The following is a 16,044-nucleotide window of genomic DNA, read 5'->3' as shown; positions in this document are numbered from 1 at the left end:
GAACCAACGCAATCAGATCTTCAAATGGAGGTAATAGAACCCATTAGATATTTTGTACAACCTTTTACTATTTTCAGCATTCGCATATTTTTATCATTAGCGTAGAACTAGCTGTACCGATTTGGATTAATCGATTCTTGGATTGGTACGTGATTAAAATGCAAAATGCTCAAAAGTTGACAAATGCGTGCATGTAAATATTCGATATATTTATAGAATATATATGTATTCTATTACGATATATTGTGACTTTTATGATTGTAATATCCTAACGATTCTTAAATACAGAAAATACTGAAAATAATTGTCAGAAATTCTGAAAGAAACATTAAAATGTATCAATTTAAGGAAAGTGTACCGATGTATTTGAGGCAGTGCTAAAGTTAACAACATTAGTGTAAATTGGTACTTTACGGTTGCGTTTGCGTTAATCTGACAGTTCGCCCATACAATTTGACAGATAATCTGTCAAATCTACGCAACCGCTACCATAAAGTACTAATTCTGCGCGAGCCTTAAGACTCAGCATTCACGCTGTACGCGTGGAGTCTTTTGAGCGACTCGTGCTTAACGTTCACGGTTCACCTGTTCGCTAAGTTGAAAGTTCGTGAACTACTCGAAAGATTACGATTTGCGAACCAAAATTCGCGTTACCTTCGGTACGTTCAAAGAACCGTGGTTCATTTTCGAGAACCGTTCGCCTGAGCGTTCTTTTCTGTGAACCTGGTTTAATTGAACGACTCGTAACCCGTTCCCCTGTTCCTATTCTCAAATAGGAAAGTAATGTGCTACCACCTTCAATAGTTTAGTCTATGAATAAAGCAAGGATAAGTATTTGACAGAGCTTTAAAGGTTGCAAGAAACAGAATAATTTTTAACAATTTTTCATTCACTTTCACATACGGGAAGTGTTGCTGGTGTAAAAGTGATCGGGGAAGCCGAAGCTTCGTAGTCGCGAATCACGCTGAAATATTAGTACCTAAAATCTGTGCTCGTTAAATTTCGAATACCAAAATTTTATCATTGCCAAACTATTGGAGATGGTTTTCACGGAAATAGTACATAATTTGTTTTATAAGATCTATCATACATCCGTTTATAATGCAGCATATATTTATGTTCTCGTGATTCTGTATTTACCTATCACGGTAATACCAATTTGTTGGATTTCCTATCCTCGTTTTTTTCGGGTTGAAAATTTTCTCGATTGACACTGTGGTGCGGTGTCTCACAGTACTTTTTACACACATAAAAAATACACCAATACCTAGTATCGAACTCGATCCACTATCATACAATAGGTCTTTTCATGCAATAATTTTTTTTTCGGCCTTTAAGTTTTGAAAAGTTTTCGCTTAACCTTCTCTTATGCTTCATACCGCTTCAGGACTGATTTGGCGCAGTGACATGAGACTAAATCTGACCAAAGTAATGCTGTTGTTTGGCGGCATGTAATAAACGTTGCTTTTTTGGGTTTTCGCTGATGTGTTTCACGTTTAAACATGTTGAAGTGAAAGTTGAAAACTTTTTCCAATAATGGCTAATACCTACTTTTTTATCTGTTTTGTGATTTTTTATTTTTCTATTCGTACCGCTTCTTGGCTGTCGTTTGACAGTGACAAGCTGGTCAAACGATTTACACTCGTTAAACCACGGGACCTTTTGCTTTTTTTTATTTTTATCATTAGATACGTTTTAAATGCAAGTTTGTTTCATTATATTGTACAACAAGAGTTGAATCCATATATCATTGTACGAAAATTATCGTAAATATCTCTTAAAAAATTCGGAATTGTGATTAAAGCCCAATAGATCGCACACAAGTTGATATTCTGTCGTTTATAATGATAGTAGCTGACAAGCATACGATTTTCGACACAAAGACGCGCTAAGTCGGTTTTTACTATATAGGAATACCTACTATTCCTCAGCGTGTAAATAGCCTCCAAAATGAAATGGATAAGCGGATTTTGCACGTCGGATACAATTTTGTTGGATATATAACCTAAATATACATATAAAAAAGCTAGCAGGATGATTGCAATCACATATTTACTGGTGATTAGTTATGATATTAATAGTTTTTGCGCAGCGACTTGTGATATTAACAATCAACAAACAATAATTTACATCTGTATATATAAGAGGCTTGTCTGTAGCCTAACCCGGTCTCTGACAGGACATCATAAGAGACTTATCGGTAACTAAAAACAGGTCCCTGACAGGATGTCATGCTTTCGTAGCAGTCGGTTCTATTCTCAGTCACCTCACTGGTCGACTGCTGGACTGGACTACTCGATTGCTCAACTGATCGAGTAGACTGCTCAACTGGACTGGTTGACTAGGCTGCTCGATTTGATTGTTCGACTGTACTGCTCGATTGAACTGTTCGATGCGATTCATTGTTTGCTTAATTTTTTATTGTTTGTTATAAAATTGTTACCGCCTTTTAAGCTAATTTGTTAGGGGGCCCTGTAGCCACAAGGTTACCGAGTCTGCCTTGACAAGCGAGTGGTGGTGGGTTCAAATCTTAGTAGAATCAGGCCATTCGATGTTAAGTGACTTTAGCATGGGTTTATTCTGCATTTACTAACAATGAAAGCCTCTTGCCAGGGCAAGTTATAAGAGTGGTACTTGCTTGAGGTGCGAATGAAGCCTCTTGTTCAAGAGCAAATTATAGCTTGTTCCGCTTCCAGGTTCTAGGAACGAGATTGGTAATTCATAAGTAGTAAGGAACACATACATACACACATACACACCCTCACTCTGTGCTGAACTCTGCTTTACTGACCATGAAGCCTTTAGCCCGGGCTGGTTATAAGAATGATACTAGCTCGAGGTGCGAATGAAGCCTCTTGTCCAAGGACAAATTATAACTAGTCTCCGTACTTCCTGGCTCTAAAGCTAGATTGGTTGAAAAGTAGTAAGAAGCGTAGAGGGAAAAAGGGGTGAAAACACACCGACACTTTAAGCACGGATAATAAGCAGATCGCTCACTCTATAGCGATACTGCAATAACAACGAAGTGCGGAACAATACCTGGATAAGATCACAATAGATCAAAATGCTGGTCATAGTGATAATATCCACACACAAAAAAAAACAAAAATAAAACTAATTTGTTGAGCCACGATGCAAATAAATAAATACGAACTATTAACCTGTTAGAAAAAGTTAATAACTGCTTTTTATTATTTACTTTAATAAAATTATGTCTGTGTCCGATCAATTTTGCACCACAGTGTATATTATTGCAACCATAAGATCTTCGTATGCCGTGATGTAAATTAATTTTATATAAAAATCAAGGAACTAATACGCTTGAATGCACTAGAAATATGGACTGATTTAGGCGGTTTTTCGTGCGATTACCTTGGTGGTGAATCCACCTATGATCGCCTGTTGTGCCCGGAAAAATGGACAGTGTTATCAGTTGATTTGCAACAGTTCTCGCGAAAACAGTCAAGCAACTATACTCGACGCTTAGCTCGTACTGCCAACCACACGCCGGAGCGAAGAAGTTGGACATCTTGAGGCACTTCGTGTACACCGAATACAACCGATTCGACATTTGTAACATTCTCTCCGGTCTGAAGAGAACGGCGAGAGCGTCGAACGGAAGCCTAGTTCTGGCTGCCCGAAGGTGCTGGGCAACCGTAAAGTGTAGTAGAAACTGAAGATGAAGCCCAAAGTAAAGAGCAAGGTGGCCGCATTGTTCCGGGCCTTGGGCCGGGAGGTTGAAGAAACCAGCCAAATGGTGAATAAGTAGCTGGCTAAAATGAACCTTTTTATGCGGAAGCGTCAGTCGAGGCCGACCGTTTCTCAGCAGCAGGCAATCACCCAGGAGAAGTGGTTGAAGGTGCTGCTGAAAAACATCTTTACGGTGAAGTATGATATCGTGGTAAAGGATGACGAGACCTACTTCACGCTGGACGACACCCACTGGCAGGGGATTGGGTACTTTATGCCCCCCGCTGGGAGGGAAGCAATGACTTCAAATATCTTTTACACCAAGTTCCTAAGAAAATCCTTTTGTGATTGACGCGACGAAGGGAATGTCCAAGCCTCTTTTCTTTTTTCTTCAGGGCTCGCGGTGAACGGGGAAACATACAGGTACGAAGTGTCTATCGAAAGTTGCCGCTTTCATCAAGAAGTATCATGCGAAGGTGTGGTCTTTTGGTCTGGCCTAGCCTCGACCCATCATGACAAGGGATCACTGGAAGGGACGAACCGGCTGAAGATAAAAATCGTACCGAAGACCGGCAACCCTTCCCACATCTCGCAATTGTGACCGATAGAAAAGTTTTGGGCAAACCTCAAACGGAGGATCTATTCCAAGAATTTCGTTGCCAAAATCGCCAAAGCCACGAAAGAGCTAAAGAACATGCCGATAGCCATCTTTTCATCTGCCATAGCTGAGGTTCTGGACAATTGTAAGGCTGCCTGACAGGATGTCGAAGCATTTTTGTAAAAGGCTTGACTTAAGATTTTAGTTCCGTTCCAATGAATTATTTTCTGTAGATTTTTTTCCATAGCCATCCGAAATTAATCAACCTCCTGTATTGATTTCCTTATGTTAAGGAACATGTATGACATATTTGATGAAGAACCGTCCTGGTGTTTTGCAGTACTGGCCGTGCATACTAAAATACGTGTGACTTATATTGAACATTTTACATTTATATTTTTTTTCTACACGCAGAAAAAAAATTGTAAATGCAAAAAAATTCTGTATAAATTCAACAAAAAATATTGTAGACTGAAGGCTAACCCAGATATTTTTTTGATTCTAACTGTTTGACTTTTTAGTTCAACAATAAGGTTTGTTATTTCGAATAATTGCTAGTTTCTATCGAAAAAAAAACTGTAGAATCAAAAATAAGTACTTTTGGGTTTATAAACGATCTAGTAGAAGCAAAAGGAGTATGAATTCTGTTTAAACAATATTGTGAAAATGTTAAATAAAAAAATTTGTGAAACATATTCAAAATTCCTTCGTACTCAATTATATACTACTATATAAACCGTATTATTTGTATTTTAATTACGAATTGAATGATGAAAAGCCCTTTTTTATACAAAAAACGAAGTTATCATTAAAAATTTAAATGTAGATATTAGCCCATGTTTTTGTGATGATACCTACTAGAGTTATTTGAAGATTGTAAGCAGCGAAAAAATAGTTTATATGCAAATTACATAACTGCATCAAATAAATCCGTAAATAGTAATCAATGTTCAGATAGATAGTAGAAATGGTTATGTCTACAAGTGATTAATATAAAACATGTTTAAATTATGTCTCTTCAAGACGATAGGTACAGCATTTAAAACAACCATAGTTAGCGAAACATATCTGTTTAAACAAAACAGTTACTGAATATACTCTATACTTTCAATCAAAGAAAGGCATGATTTGGACTTTAAACCATTTACAATTTATACTTGCAATACCAATATACATACAAAGCAAAGTGAAGCTACATTCCGTTATCGAAACTTGACCTTCTGTTTTTATTCGACAGATTTCGCGGCCAGCTGTTAGAGTACAGGGCAATTGCGGGGCAGATGCTATGATCCTATTGACACTAATAGCCTCTCCCAGCTGAGATTCGAATATACGATGGCTGGCTTATTAGACCAGCATCGTACCTCGAGGCCAACTGGGAGGCTACAAGATACAAGATACATGCTACTTTAAATTTTTCAACATACAATACCAAATTCACTCTTTCCAACCCCATGCCAAATTTTCGTTAGCACTGCGGTTATGAAATGCGGCGAAAGTTTAGCAACGCCGAACAGTTTCCTTTCAATTCAGATCTTTTCCAGGAATTGTTTGGGTCTTGATATTTAACGACAACAAATTCCAATGAATTATATACTACCTTCATATAACAGCATAAAAGGCTGTTATATTCATTCTAAATAATTTACCCGCCCAAAACCAGGACAGTCCGACTGGAACGATGTAAATAAAAAAAATGAAAACATGCTTTATCCACTATCCTTGATTATCTTATTCTGGTGTTTTCACAAATACGTTTATTTCAACATAATTTCTTGCAATTCGCATATTAAAAGGAAATCTTTGGCTTACAGCTTGAATTTACTCCAATAGTAACAGAAATAAATTATATGGAAATCAAAACTTCCAAGGCAAGTGTCGTAGTTTACATTTGTCCAGAAATTGATCTGTTACCTTATATCTTATAGTTTAACGTTGAATAATGCAATACCGAAGCACGTCTTAAAATATTTTTTAAGTTTTGGAAGTTAATCAACTTTAAAAGACCGTTACAGCTCTCAGCTGTAGTCATTTATATACCTATAGGAAACATTCATGTTATTTCGCTTTATTGCTCGTATACCGACTGACAACTGTGTAAAACCGTTCACTTTATCAGAATCACACACACGACTACTTTCATCCCTGTCGGCACGGTTACTGGATACAATACTGGTGGGAGGTTTATGTAAGAGCAGAGTCTACAAAATTGGTTAATTAACATATGTACTACTGGGAAACTCGAGACTGTTACTGTGTTACACACTTAAATGTTATCCAAGTTGAAAATCACAATTTTTTGATTAGCTGTTACGTAGCATTTAGTATATAAATATGTAAATTAATGTGGAGCAGTAAGTTTTCGATTGCTGTTAAGTACACTGTACACAAGTCTGATGCTACCGAATGCTGGATTAAACTGTCGTTGCGCTTCTATCAATATTATAATTCCAAATACTAAATTCGTTCATTAACCTAGTTGATCCTGATTAGCATGGGTTATAATTGAATTGCTGTCAAAGCTTCCATGAACAAGTCCAGAATTCATTTGGGTTTAAACCGCCTAATATTACGGTTTGCGCATCAAACTATTTAATTCCATCTATCGGTCATTACAATTTGTAATTGTATTATATTGCGACATTTGCCCCTATTTAAACTACTCCGATTTACACAATTATCACAGTCGAATCTCGCACACGATTTCGCTCAAAGGAAATGAAGTGAAAAAGAAGGGGAAGAAGGAAAAAGAAGTCAAACTCATTAGTAGATCAAACTAAAAGCCACTATTGTGTCACATTAACAGTGCAAAATGCGGTACGTTGCATTAAATGATTATCACAGTAGTCTAAATAGTCATGAAAGGGGCAATATATTGGAATATATATAAATGAATGGGATATATAGGAACAGGTAATACATGTTTTACAGCACAGCTTCAGTGGAAATGAGATTAATTTCAATTATATCGACGTTATGGTAATGTTTTAACATTAGGACACATCTAATATCACCAGATTTGAGCTAATAGTTTTAATTTTATTTTAACTGAGAAAAGTTAGCTATTTGAATAGTAAAGCTCGCAAACGCGAATGTGCAAGGAAATAAAATCGTCTCTATATACTGTTTTCTGAGTGGAAAAACCATCTGAGTGAATGATTTTAAATTTAAGTAAACTGATAATAAAATCAAAACAAAACATTATGCACCTACTCAAGTGTGTTAAACTGGATACACCATCGACTACTAGGAGTTCAACCGATAAATTGAAACTATCAATTATATTGCTTGTTGAAAAACCCCGATTTAATCCACCTAGTGGTGAAAGGAACCTTTGTTATACCATCTTATATAGAGGGGGTCAGAAGGAAAAGGGTGTAAGTGACAAAATTGAAAAAATCGAGATAATCATAGGAAACGATACTTTGAGCATGGTTTTATGCATGCTAGAAAATTCACGTCAAAATTTTACCGTTTAATAACGTTTTTCGAAACATGAAAAAAATTAGCAAAATAAAAATTGGTTTTCGCTTGGAAGGAAAGGGGTGTAAGTGCACTATACGAGCTATTCCAGCTTAACTAACAAAACGGTTGATCTCGAATATTTTTTATTGGAATGAAATTTTGCCACGCAACCATTCATTTTCCATGAAACATAATTGTTTTCGTCAAGAGTAACTTTTCGAAAGGGCGTATTTATAAATGATATTTTTCAAGATATATCTCGAAAATTACTTTTTTATCAAAAATGACGTCAACGGAAAAGTTGTTGGAAATTAAGTGTATTTTCGGAAAAAATACAAAAATTTTGCAAAATCATAATAAAAATCATAAATTGTGAATTATCTCAAAATATGTCCCCTCAGATTTGTCTCATTTTTATTAAAGGTAGCTTAAAACATGTTCTAAAATCTGGCGAAGAGCTATTGATGTACACTCTTTCAGCTTTTTTTAATCTGACAAATTTTTCAAAAATATCCAAATTTTCCTTTTTTTGTAAAATTTAAACAAAATCAAATTCTGCGCATAATGTTGAACAAATTATATCATATAAACTTTTTTCTTAGGGCCAGCCGTTCTGAAGTTAGGCCATTACAAATATTTTATGAAGTTTTTGTTCTTCCGCCTTAAGATCATGACTTAAGGCAACTACAAAAAGGTATATATCATAAATTAGCGCCGCCCGTAGAAAAAATATGAACTATTCTCTAAATCATTTTAAAAATGAAAGTCACCTGAATAACATTTCCGAACACCGCAACATTCTAGAGAGTCAGCAGCGCAAGATACAGCCCACTCAAGTATATTACATGTACACTGATGCCACGTAGTGAGACAATTCTATACTATTGTCCATACTATCTGCAAGGCTGCTATTACTTAAACAATTTCCCGAAGAAAGTAATATTTTTGGTTACTCATGTGATATACCACGTATACGCATATACGCTAGCGCCGACCGATGAGAAAATTCTGAACTATTTTCTATACCATCTTGAAGGTGACTGTCAGTTGAATAAACTTCTCGAAGAACACAACTTTCTAGGTAATCAGTAGCGTTAGTTACAGACTGTACAGTATTATTGCATATACGGTAGCGCCACGTAGTGAGGCAATTCTGCACTATTTTCAGTGCCATCTCCGAGATGACAGTCATTTGAACAACCATCCCGAAGACTGCAACTTTCTAAATAGTCAGTAGCTCAGTTTAAAATAGTCAATTCTAAATAGTCAGTAAGATACAGACTATACAAGAATATTACATATGCCCAACAGCAATATGACCCAATATGACCAACACTGATTCACTTCCCTAAAGGTATAAAATTCCTTTCCTATATATTTTTATCAGCGAGTAATACAGAAAATGGTATCAATTTTTAATTTTTAAATTGTTGCGCGGTATGATTGATAATTCATCATCATCATCATCATCATCATCACCAAAATAATCATCATCCTTAACAAAATCATCATCATCATCATCATCAAAATCATCATAATCATGATCATCATCAAAATCATCATAATAATGATCATCATCATTATGATCATCATCATCATCATTATCATCATAATCAACATCATCATCATCATCAAAATAATCATCATCAGCAAAATCATCATCATCATCATTATCAAAATCATCACCATTACCATCATCACCATCAGAGATGCCAGAAGTGAAGACATGTCTTCATTTTGAAGACATTTTTGTTGCAAAAAAGTGAAATGTCTTCACTTGAAGACATGTGAAGACATGTCTTCACCATGCAATTTAAATGGGCGGAAAGCCGAAGGAAGACAAATGAAGACATTTTTCCTTGATTCGTGAAGACTTTTCAAAAAATCACCTGGCATCCCTGATCACCATCAAGATCTACCATCATCACCATCAGCAGTGAAAAAAATCAAAGAAAGGAATTTTCTAACTTTAGGGTAAATTATTCAACAATAGAAAACATTTATGATACTTAAAAGTAAAAAAAACATGGCATACAAAAAAAATTTGTACTAAAAATAATATTCATCAGTGACAAAAATCATAAGAAAGGAATTTTCCTACTTTAGGGGAGATTAATCAATACAAGAAATAGATTTATGACACTTACAAGTCAAAAAACATAACACCCAAAAAAATTTTAGTAGCAAAAATGTGATTCGGTTATCCGGGCTGAAAATAAAAGTCGACACCGGATAATCGAGTCCGGGCTGTAGTAAGGAAAATAGTCAAGCTACAGTGCACAAATTGTGTGACTGGAATATTTCGTATGAGTAAGAATCTTAGTCCAAAACCGTATAACCATTGTCATCGTATAGAAATTTTTATGATTAGATCAATTTGAAGAAGGACCGCTTTTTACCGAAATATTCTGTTCAGCGACGAAGTTCATTCCTGGTTGAATGGATGTCTACACACAAAATTTGTGTGCTGAACAGCATCAGACAATATAAAAGCAACTGCACTGTTTAGTTGGGGGGGCCGGCGGCTACATTGGTCCGTAAAGATCAATGATAACCAAGGCGACCAAGGCGTATTGGTACCTCGCGTGTATCATACAGTAAAAGCAATCGAAGCACTCGGCAACTACGTCACAATGTTTAAATGATGTATTGTACAGCGATGCCCTTCCCCTTCCGGTGATCCCTCAGTTTTTATTGTAAATTTTCAACGATACCACGTATTGAAAAGTTCTTTGGGCTCAGCATTTCCGAAGGTAAACATCTCTTGAAAACAAACGAGTTTCTGGATTTTCCAGTGTAGTGTCCTCCCTTAGATAACTTAGATAACCATAGTTTTATCAAAAAGTCTGTTTCGAAGACGTGTCGAATTCTATCTCAAATGAACAATCTAATGGTATAACAAAGGTTCCTTTCACCAACAGGTGGATTAAATCGGGGTTTTAACTAATATAATCACACACGTCTTTCCTCGTAAACTGTCTATTTATTATCATTGCGTAAAGACCTCCAAATTACTGTCAATGGACTCCGCTAGTGGCGGATGATTACGGACTTTTCTTGCCCTCATTGTAAACATTACATTTGGTCGATATATGGTTTCAGCAAGACGGTGCTACTTGTCATACATCAAGCGAAATAATAAACTAATTGAGACATGTTTTTGGTAGGCAATTATTCTCTCATTTTGGACCAATAAATTACACATCTAAACGAGGTTTTGTGAGATTGCATAAAGTTTCTCGTCTAAACGGATATTACACGAGTCATTACGGAGATGATCGGGGTAGTCGCGGCCAGCATTTGTATTAGATTATCCTTAAACAGAAAATGGCCAACATTTTTTTTGCAATTTTTGTATTTTTTATTTTGAAGTAGGGGTGCCAAACCTCACGTCTTACAGTGTACTGTTCCACTCTACAGATAGTTGTCCCACTATTATAATATGCTACAAATAAACTGGGCTTACCATGCCTGGAACAGTATTATGTTCCGAACATAGTTAAATCCCAAGCCTCATCGACTCAGTAAACGAAAATGTAACCGTATATTAGTTAACAGTATCTCTCCTGTGGTTTTCAAGAGACAAAATGTGCTATACGCTACGATATACAAAATTGCTTAAGCTAACGATCATAATTGTATCGAGAGGGTCTATGCGTGCTGAAACATATTTTGAAACAAATTTCAATCAGAAAATATATCTTAAATTATCTACAATCTCAAAAAAACTCAGTAAACAATAAACACGGCCGCACGTTCCTACTATGGATAATAGTGCATGTGCACTAGGAGAATAAAGTACTGAAAATTCGCCATGCTTTGAATTTCTGCCATGAATTTTATCTAACAGTTCTAAATTGCAAACCGTCAGTGTGAAAAACGTATCTGTATGTAAATATTGAAAAAAACAAGTTTTTCAACTAACAACTTTCAACTTACAATATAAGATGCAGTATTCGTTGAAATGATGCATTTGTTGGATGATTTAAATATGGTACAAAAATCAACCGGTATTACGACGAGCTAGAATCCGCGAAAACGGTCACATTGGGCATAATTGTGGACAATACTTACTTTGGAATTCCATAGTACTGGCGCAATAGTGATTTATCATCTTCACACAATTTCTAAACAAACTCGATTCTGCTAACAACAGATCTGTTAACTGTTTTCCACTTCAAACGTGGCGAATGACACATGATAGCATTTAATATATGATCAGCCATGTTAGTAAACACTCTTCTAGAAACGAACGCACAAAAACACTATTATTTATTCAAAAATCACTTATTTAATGTTTGCCCAATCATTAGTATTACACCCCCACTTTCGCAGATAAAACTGAACTTTATTTATTATTGCTTTTAGGCTAGTAGCTTGAGTCAAAGCTATTGCTTGCCATCATACTAAACCGGGTTGTCCCAATTAACCGAATTTTCGGCAGATTAACGGACTGGTCAAACTGCAACGCGCAAAGCCTAGTAACAACTCACTCATGAAATTAAATCAACCGGTCTGTGTCAGATCCTAGAGACGACTGAACGCCGTGAACGTGAACGTTATCCGTCACCGCCGACTAAACCGCGTTTACTAAACCCTCTTCACGATTCGCTCCGCAGCCTGTGGGAGGGAGCAACTGTTGTCATATCGGGGAGCTTCGAACGCTTCGAACCCACCCAACCCGGTGGCGAATCATGTTCTGTCGCTGATTGCTTGTGTAGCGCAGTGCTGCCAAAGTCGCATGAGCTAATTATGTAGTATTTATTTTTAAATCTATCGTATTGGCAAAGTTTATCACACGTCTCTCTGAGACACTACATTTGATTAGATGAGCCATTCCGGCTCAGCTCTATATCTTAATCACTATTTGTTTTGTATTAGTTCCAGTACCTGATTTATCTTAGTTAATTATAGTCTGAAATGACACCACTGGAAACGGTTCTGGAATAATATAAAATTGAGAGAAAGAGGAAGTAGATAGAGCAGACGCTTGGCATTTTCTCTTTTTACCATCGTTATACGATCCTCTGGTTACTTCACATGCTCAGACAGTTTTCACGCTAAAATAGGCTTCAAGCGAGGGATTTTTGGTTCGTTCGGGATTGTTTTGGTGCTTTTCCATGTTTGAATAAAGAAGATTGGGGAGCTACTGGAGTAATATTATGCTATGAAATTGCCAGAAACGTCGTTGATTGTTGTGGAAAAACTCTTTTCTCTGTAGTGACACATGCCACCGGACTCAAGTTATGAATGATTTGGAATGAATACTACGGGCCACGTTTCTGCCAAATATACCTACAGTTTACTTCGTGGAAAACATTCTATTCTCGCGGAAATTTGTCGCTTTTGAATCTTTCTCGAAACACAACTTATTTGCTAATCAGCTATTTTGGGATTTGTGATTTAACTATTGGTGTTATTTATTTGTTTTTTCTGTTGTGACTATTGATGTTATATTAGTGCTATTACACTAAGATTTCCATTTACATATTAACTCAATTGGCTAGTTTGGATCAGTTCGTAACTGATCCTTTTTATATGTAATATATTTTAAAGACAAATTAACATTCGACACGACAGGATTGCCATTAATCAAGGTCTAAAATAGGAGGGTTTCTACAGAGTAAGTGTACGGTTTTTACACGGCATTTTGGCGAACATTTTGGTTGGATGATTAGTGATGGCATTGACATTTAAGTGTTACTGGAGTATATTTGTGGCAACTTAGCAAGTATGTCAATAACTTAACGGGTTTGCTAGCGATAGTTACTTGATACATAATTCGGTTGGAGAGTGACAAAATAGCTGAAATACTTCTCATAAAATCTATCATTTCGTTGCTTGCTATGTATTATCAATACCATCGTTTATTATAGTTACTTCTAGAAGTATAACTCAAATAACTTCGGCGTTGTTAATAAGTGGAGATAAAATCACATGAGATAATCGGTGGAAATATTCCTCGTTTGATGTATCACATTGCATCAACAATTTGCGATTATTACAATCAAAACATTATAGGGGATTTTGCAAACAAAAAACCTACCAGATGGTATGGTCACTGGCGTACCAAGAGTGGGACATACTGGAGCACGTGCCCCACATTTTCAATAAAATTTTATGTAAAACAAAACAATTTTTGTAATCCAGAAGTGCGCAGTTTTCAATTTTTGTGTTAAGTAAATTAATTGTATTTTTTTATTTTTGAAACAGTGGTTCTATAATTGATGAAGGGACGGTAGTGGAACGTAATGAAGAATTTTCGAATGGAGGGGAAAGAGAAGGAATGTGAGGGGGGATAGGGAAGGGGAGTTTAGTTTTTAGTCTAACTAAAACTCAATTACAAATTCAAAATCAATTCTGATTTCATGCTTAATTTCAACACCGATTTCAAGTCCAATTTTGGGTCTAGTTTCAATTCCAAATATGTACCGTCAAACGGGGTAACTTGCAACAGTTCTCAACTATGAGTGCAAGTGAAAATTTATCTGTAGTACATTTGAGGACATTTAATTAATACAAAGTTATTAGGTCTAGCATAGAACAATTTCACATATTGAGAAAAAATATGCGATCAATATTGACTGTTGTAGAATTTTTTAAATAATTTGTTACTGGTAACCCCTTAAACGAGGTAACTTGCAACAGGCAATATTTTTTGGAAATTGAACGAATTTAAAGATTTGTATGAGTTTCTTTTGACTTGAATATGCAAATGATAATCCGACTTGCGATTTTTAATGCTTTTGCTATGAATATACGCATTCGGGGGCCCCGTAGCCGCAAGGTTACCGAGTCTGCTTTGACAAGTGAGTGGTCGTGGGTTCGAATCTTAGTAGAATCAAGCCATTCGATGTCAAAGTGACTTTAGCATGGGTTTATTCTCAGGCCCCTCCAATTTACCCTTCCTTCGTGCTGAATTCTATATTTACCCACTGAAGCCTCCTGACAGTGCAAATGTCCCTCCTATAGTTAAGTGTACTGGTCAGAGGTACGAATGAGTCCTCGCCAGGGACGGCTGTAATATGGGATAGTGCTGGCAGCGAGGAATAAGTGGGTAAAGTAGATCAAGCTTTGAAGGAAGGGTAAACCCCAATACACACAAGCACGCATAAATTTAATAAGCATATCGCTCACTCAATAGCGATTATAGCAAAAAGAAATGCAGTGCAGGTCATACAGCAAACACCCGGGCGATATTACAATAGATCAACTATACTGGTCGCAGTAATGAGTCCACACATGGATTAAAAAAAAAAATGAATATACGCATAAATGTCCTATGTCTCGTTGGTGAAAAAAAATTATGAGCCCCGTAACGGAAATTACTTTTATATTATTAATATAATTAGAAATTACTTTTTATATTATTCATGCAGTTGATATTCCTTGTATGGATCCTTTAGAGATGCCTTCCTTAAGGACCATTCACATATTACGTAATGCACTTAGGGAAGCGGGAGTTGTGTAATAACGCATTACACATCGTATATCCACTATGCAAAATCATGTCATTAAGTGGAGCGGGAGAGTTAAAAATCATCGATATCTTGGTTACGTAATATATGAATGTTCGTTACGTCACGAGTGATCGTAATTAGACAGTCATATTGCTGGTCGATTCTCTCAGTGAGGCCTCTTCTATGGCCATTTTCAGTATATCCAGAGAAAAACTGGCATATTTCCGACTTACCGAAAGTATCTTACACTTTTCAGGTGTGCTTTAGTATTGTTTGATGCAAAATTAAATGATAACTTGCCTCTTAAAGCTACTAAAGGAACACAGCTTTTTATATCTACCAGCTGTTGTAACTTTTTCTTGCTTTCGCGCCACCGTAAGAGCACCACAATAATAAAATTGGTGGACAAGACACAAACACGTATCACTCTTACAACATTTAAAGATAAAAACAATATTAACAAAAATTATTTTTACCTACGAGTCGACCGGTTTCAGGCATTCTATGCCTATCATCAGGACGATGCCGATGTCCAACTGATTACGTATTGTTTATCTGGTTGTATCCACGTCGAAGAGCGGGAGAAATTGTTAACTTGATCTCACTTTTTTGCCAATCCAAAGAGAGGGGAAATTATTGGTGGATCATCTCCATTCATAAGAGGTTTCTCTGCATTGGCGATATACATTGATTCCCATGCATTTAGCAGTGGAACCTTCTTAATGGTTTTGATTAATTTCGCACTCTCCTAATTTATTTTATGCCGTAATTCTTCACTGTGCGCTGCTACACTAGAGTCAAATGATCGGCTGTGCTCCACGGCCTTCCTAT

The 16,044-nt window shown here is 36.3% G+C and overlaps 1 protein-coding gene across 3 annotated transcripts in view; it reads right to left on the bottom strand.

Moving 5' to 3' along the window:
* The window catches only part of LOC128739959 (atrial natriuretic peptide receptor 1), an 89,524-nt gene extending 77,228 nt beyond the window's left edge, over positions 1 to 12,296 (bottom strand). For all 3 annotated transcript variants that reach the window (XM_053835463.1, XM_053835464.1, XM_053835465.1), the window contains exon 1: positions 11,828 to 12,296. Coding sequence is in view for 1 of the 3 variants with exons in the window: in XM_053835465.1 (XP_053691440.1) it covers positions 11,828 to 11,867 (40 nt within the window). In the remaining 2 variants the exon portion in view is untranslated. The remainder of the gene's footprint in view (positions 1 to 11,827) is intronic.
* Positions 12,297 to 16,044: the final 3,748 nt, after the last annotated feature.

The sequence above is a fragment of the Sabethes cyaneus genome, chromosome 3, assembly GCF_943734655.1.
Source record: "Sabethes cyaneus chromosome 3, idSabCyanKW18_F2, whole genome shotgun sequence".
NCBI lineage: Eukaryota > Metazoa > Arthropoda > Insecta > Diptera > Culicidae > Sabethes > Sabethes cyaneus.
Note: the sequence above shows the minus strand (reverse complement) of the source record. Positions and strands in the feature narration are given on the sequence as shown.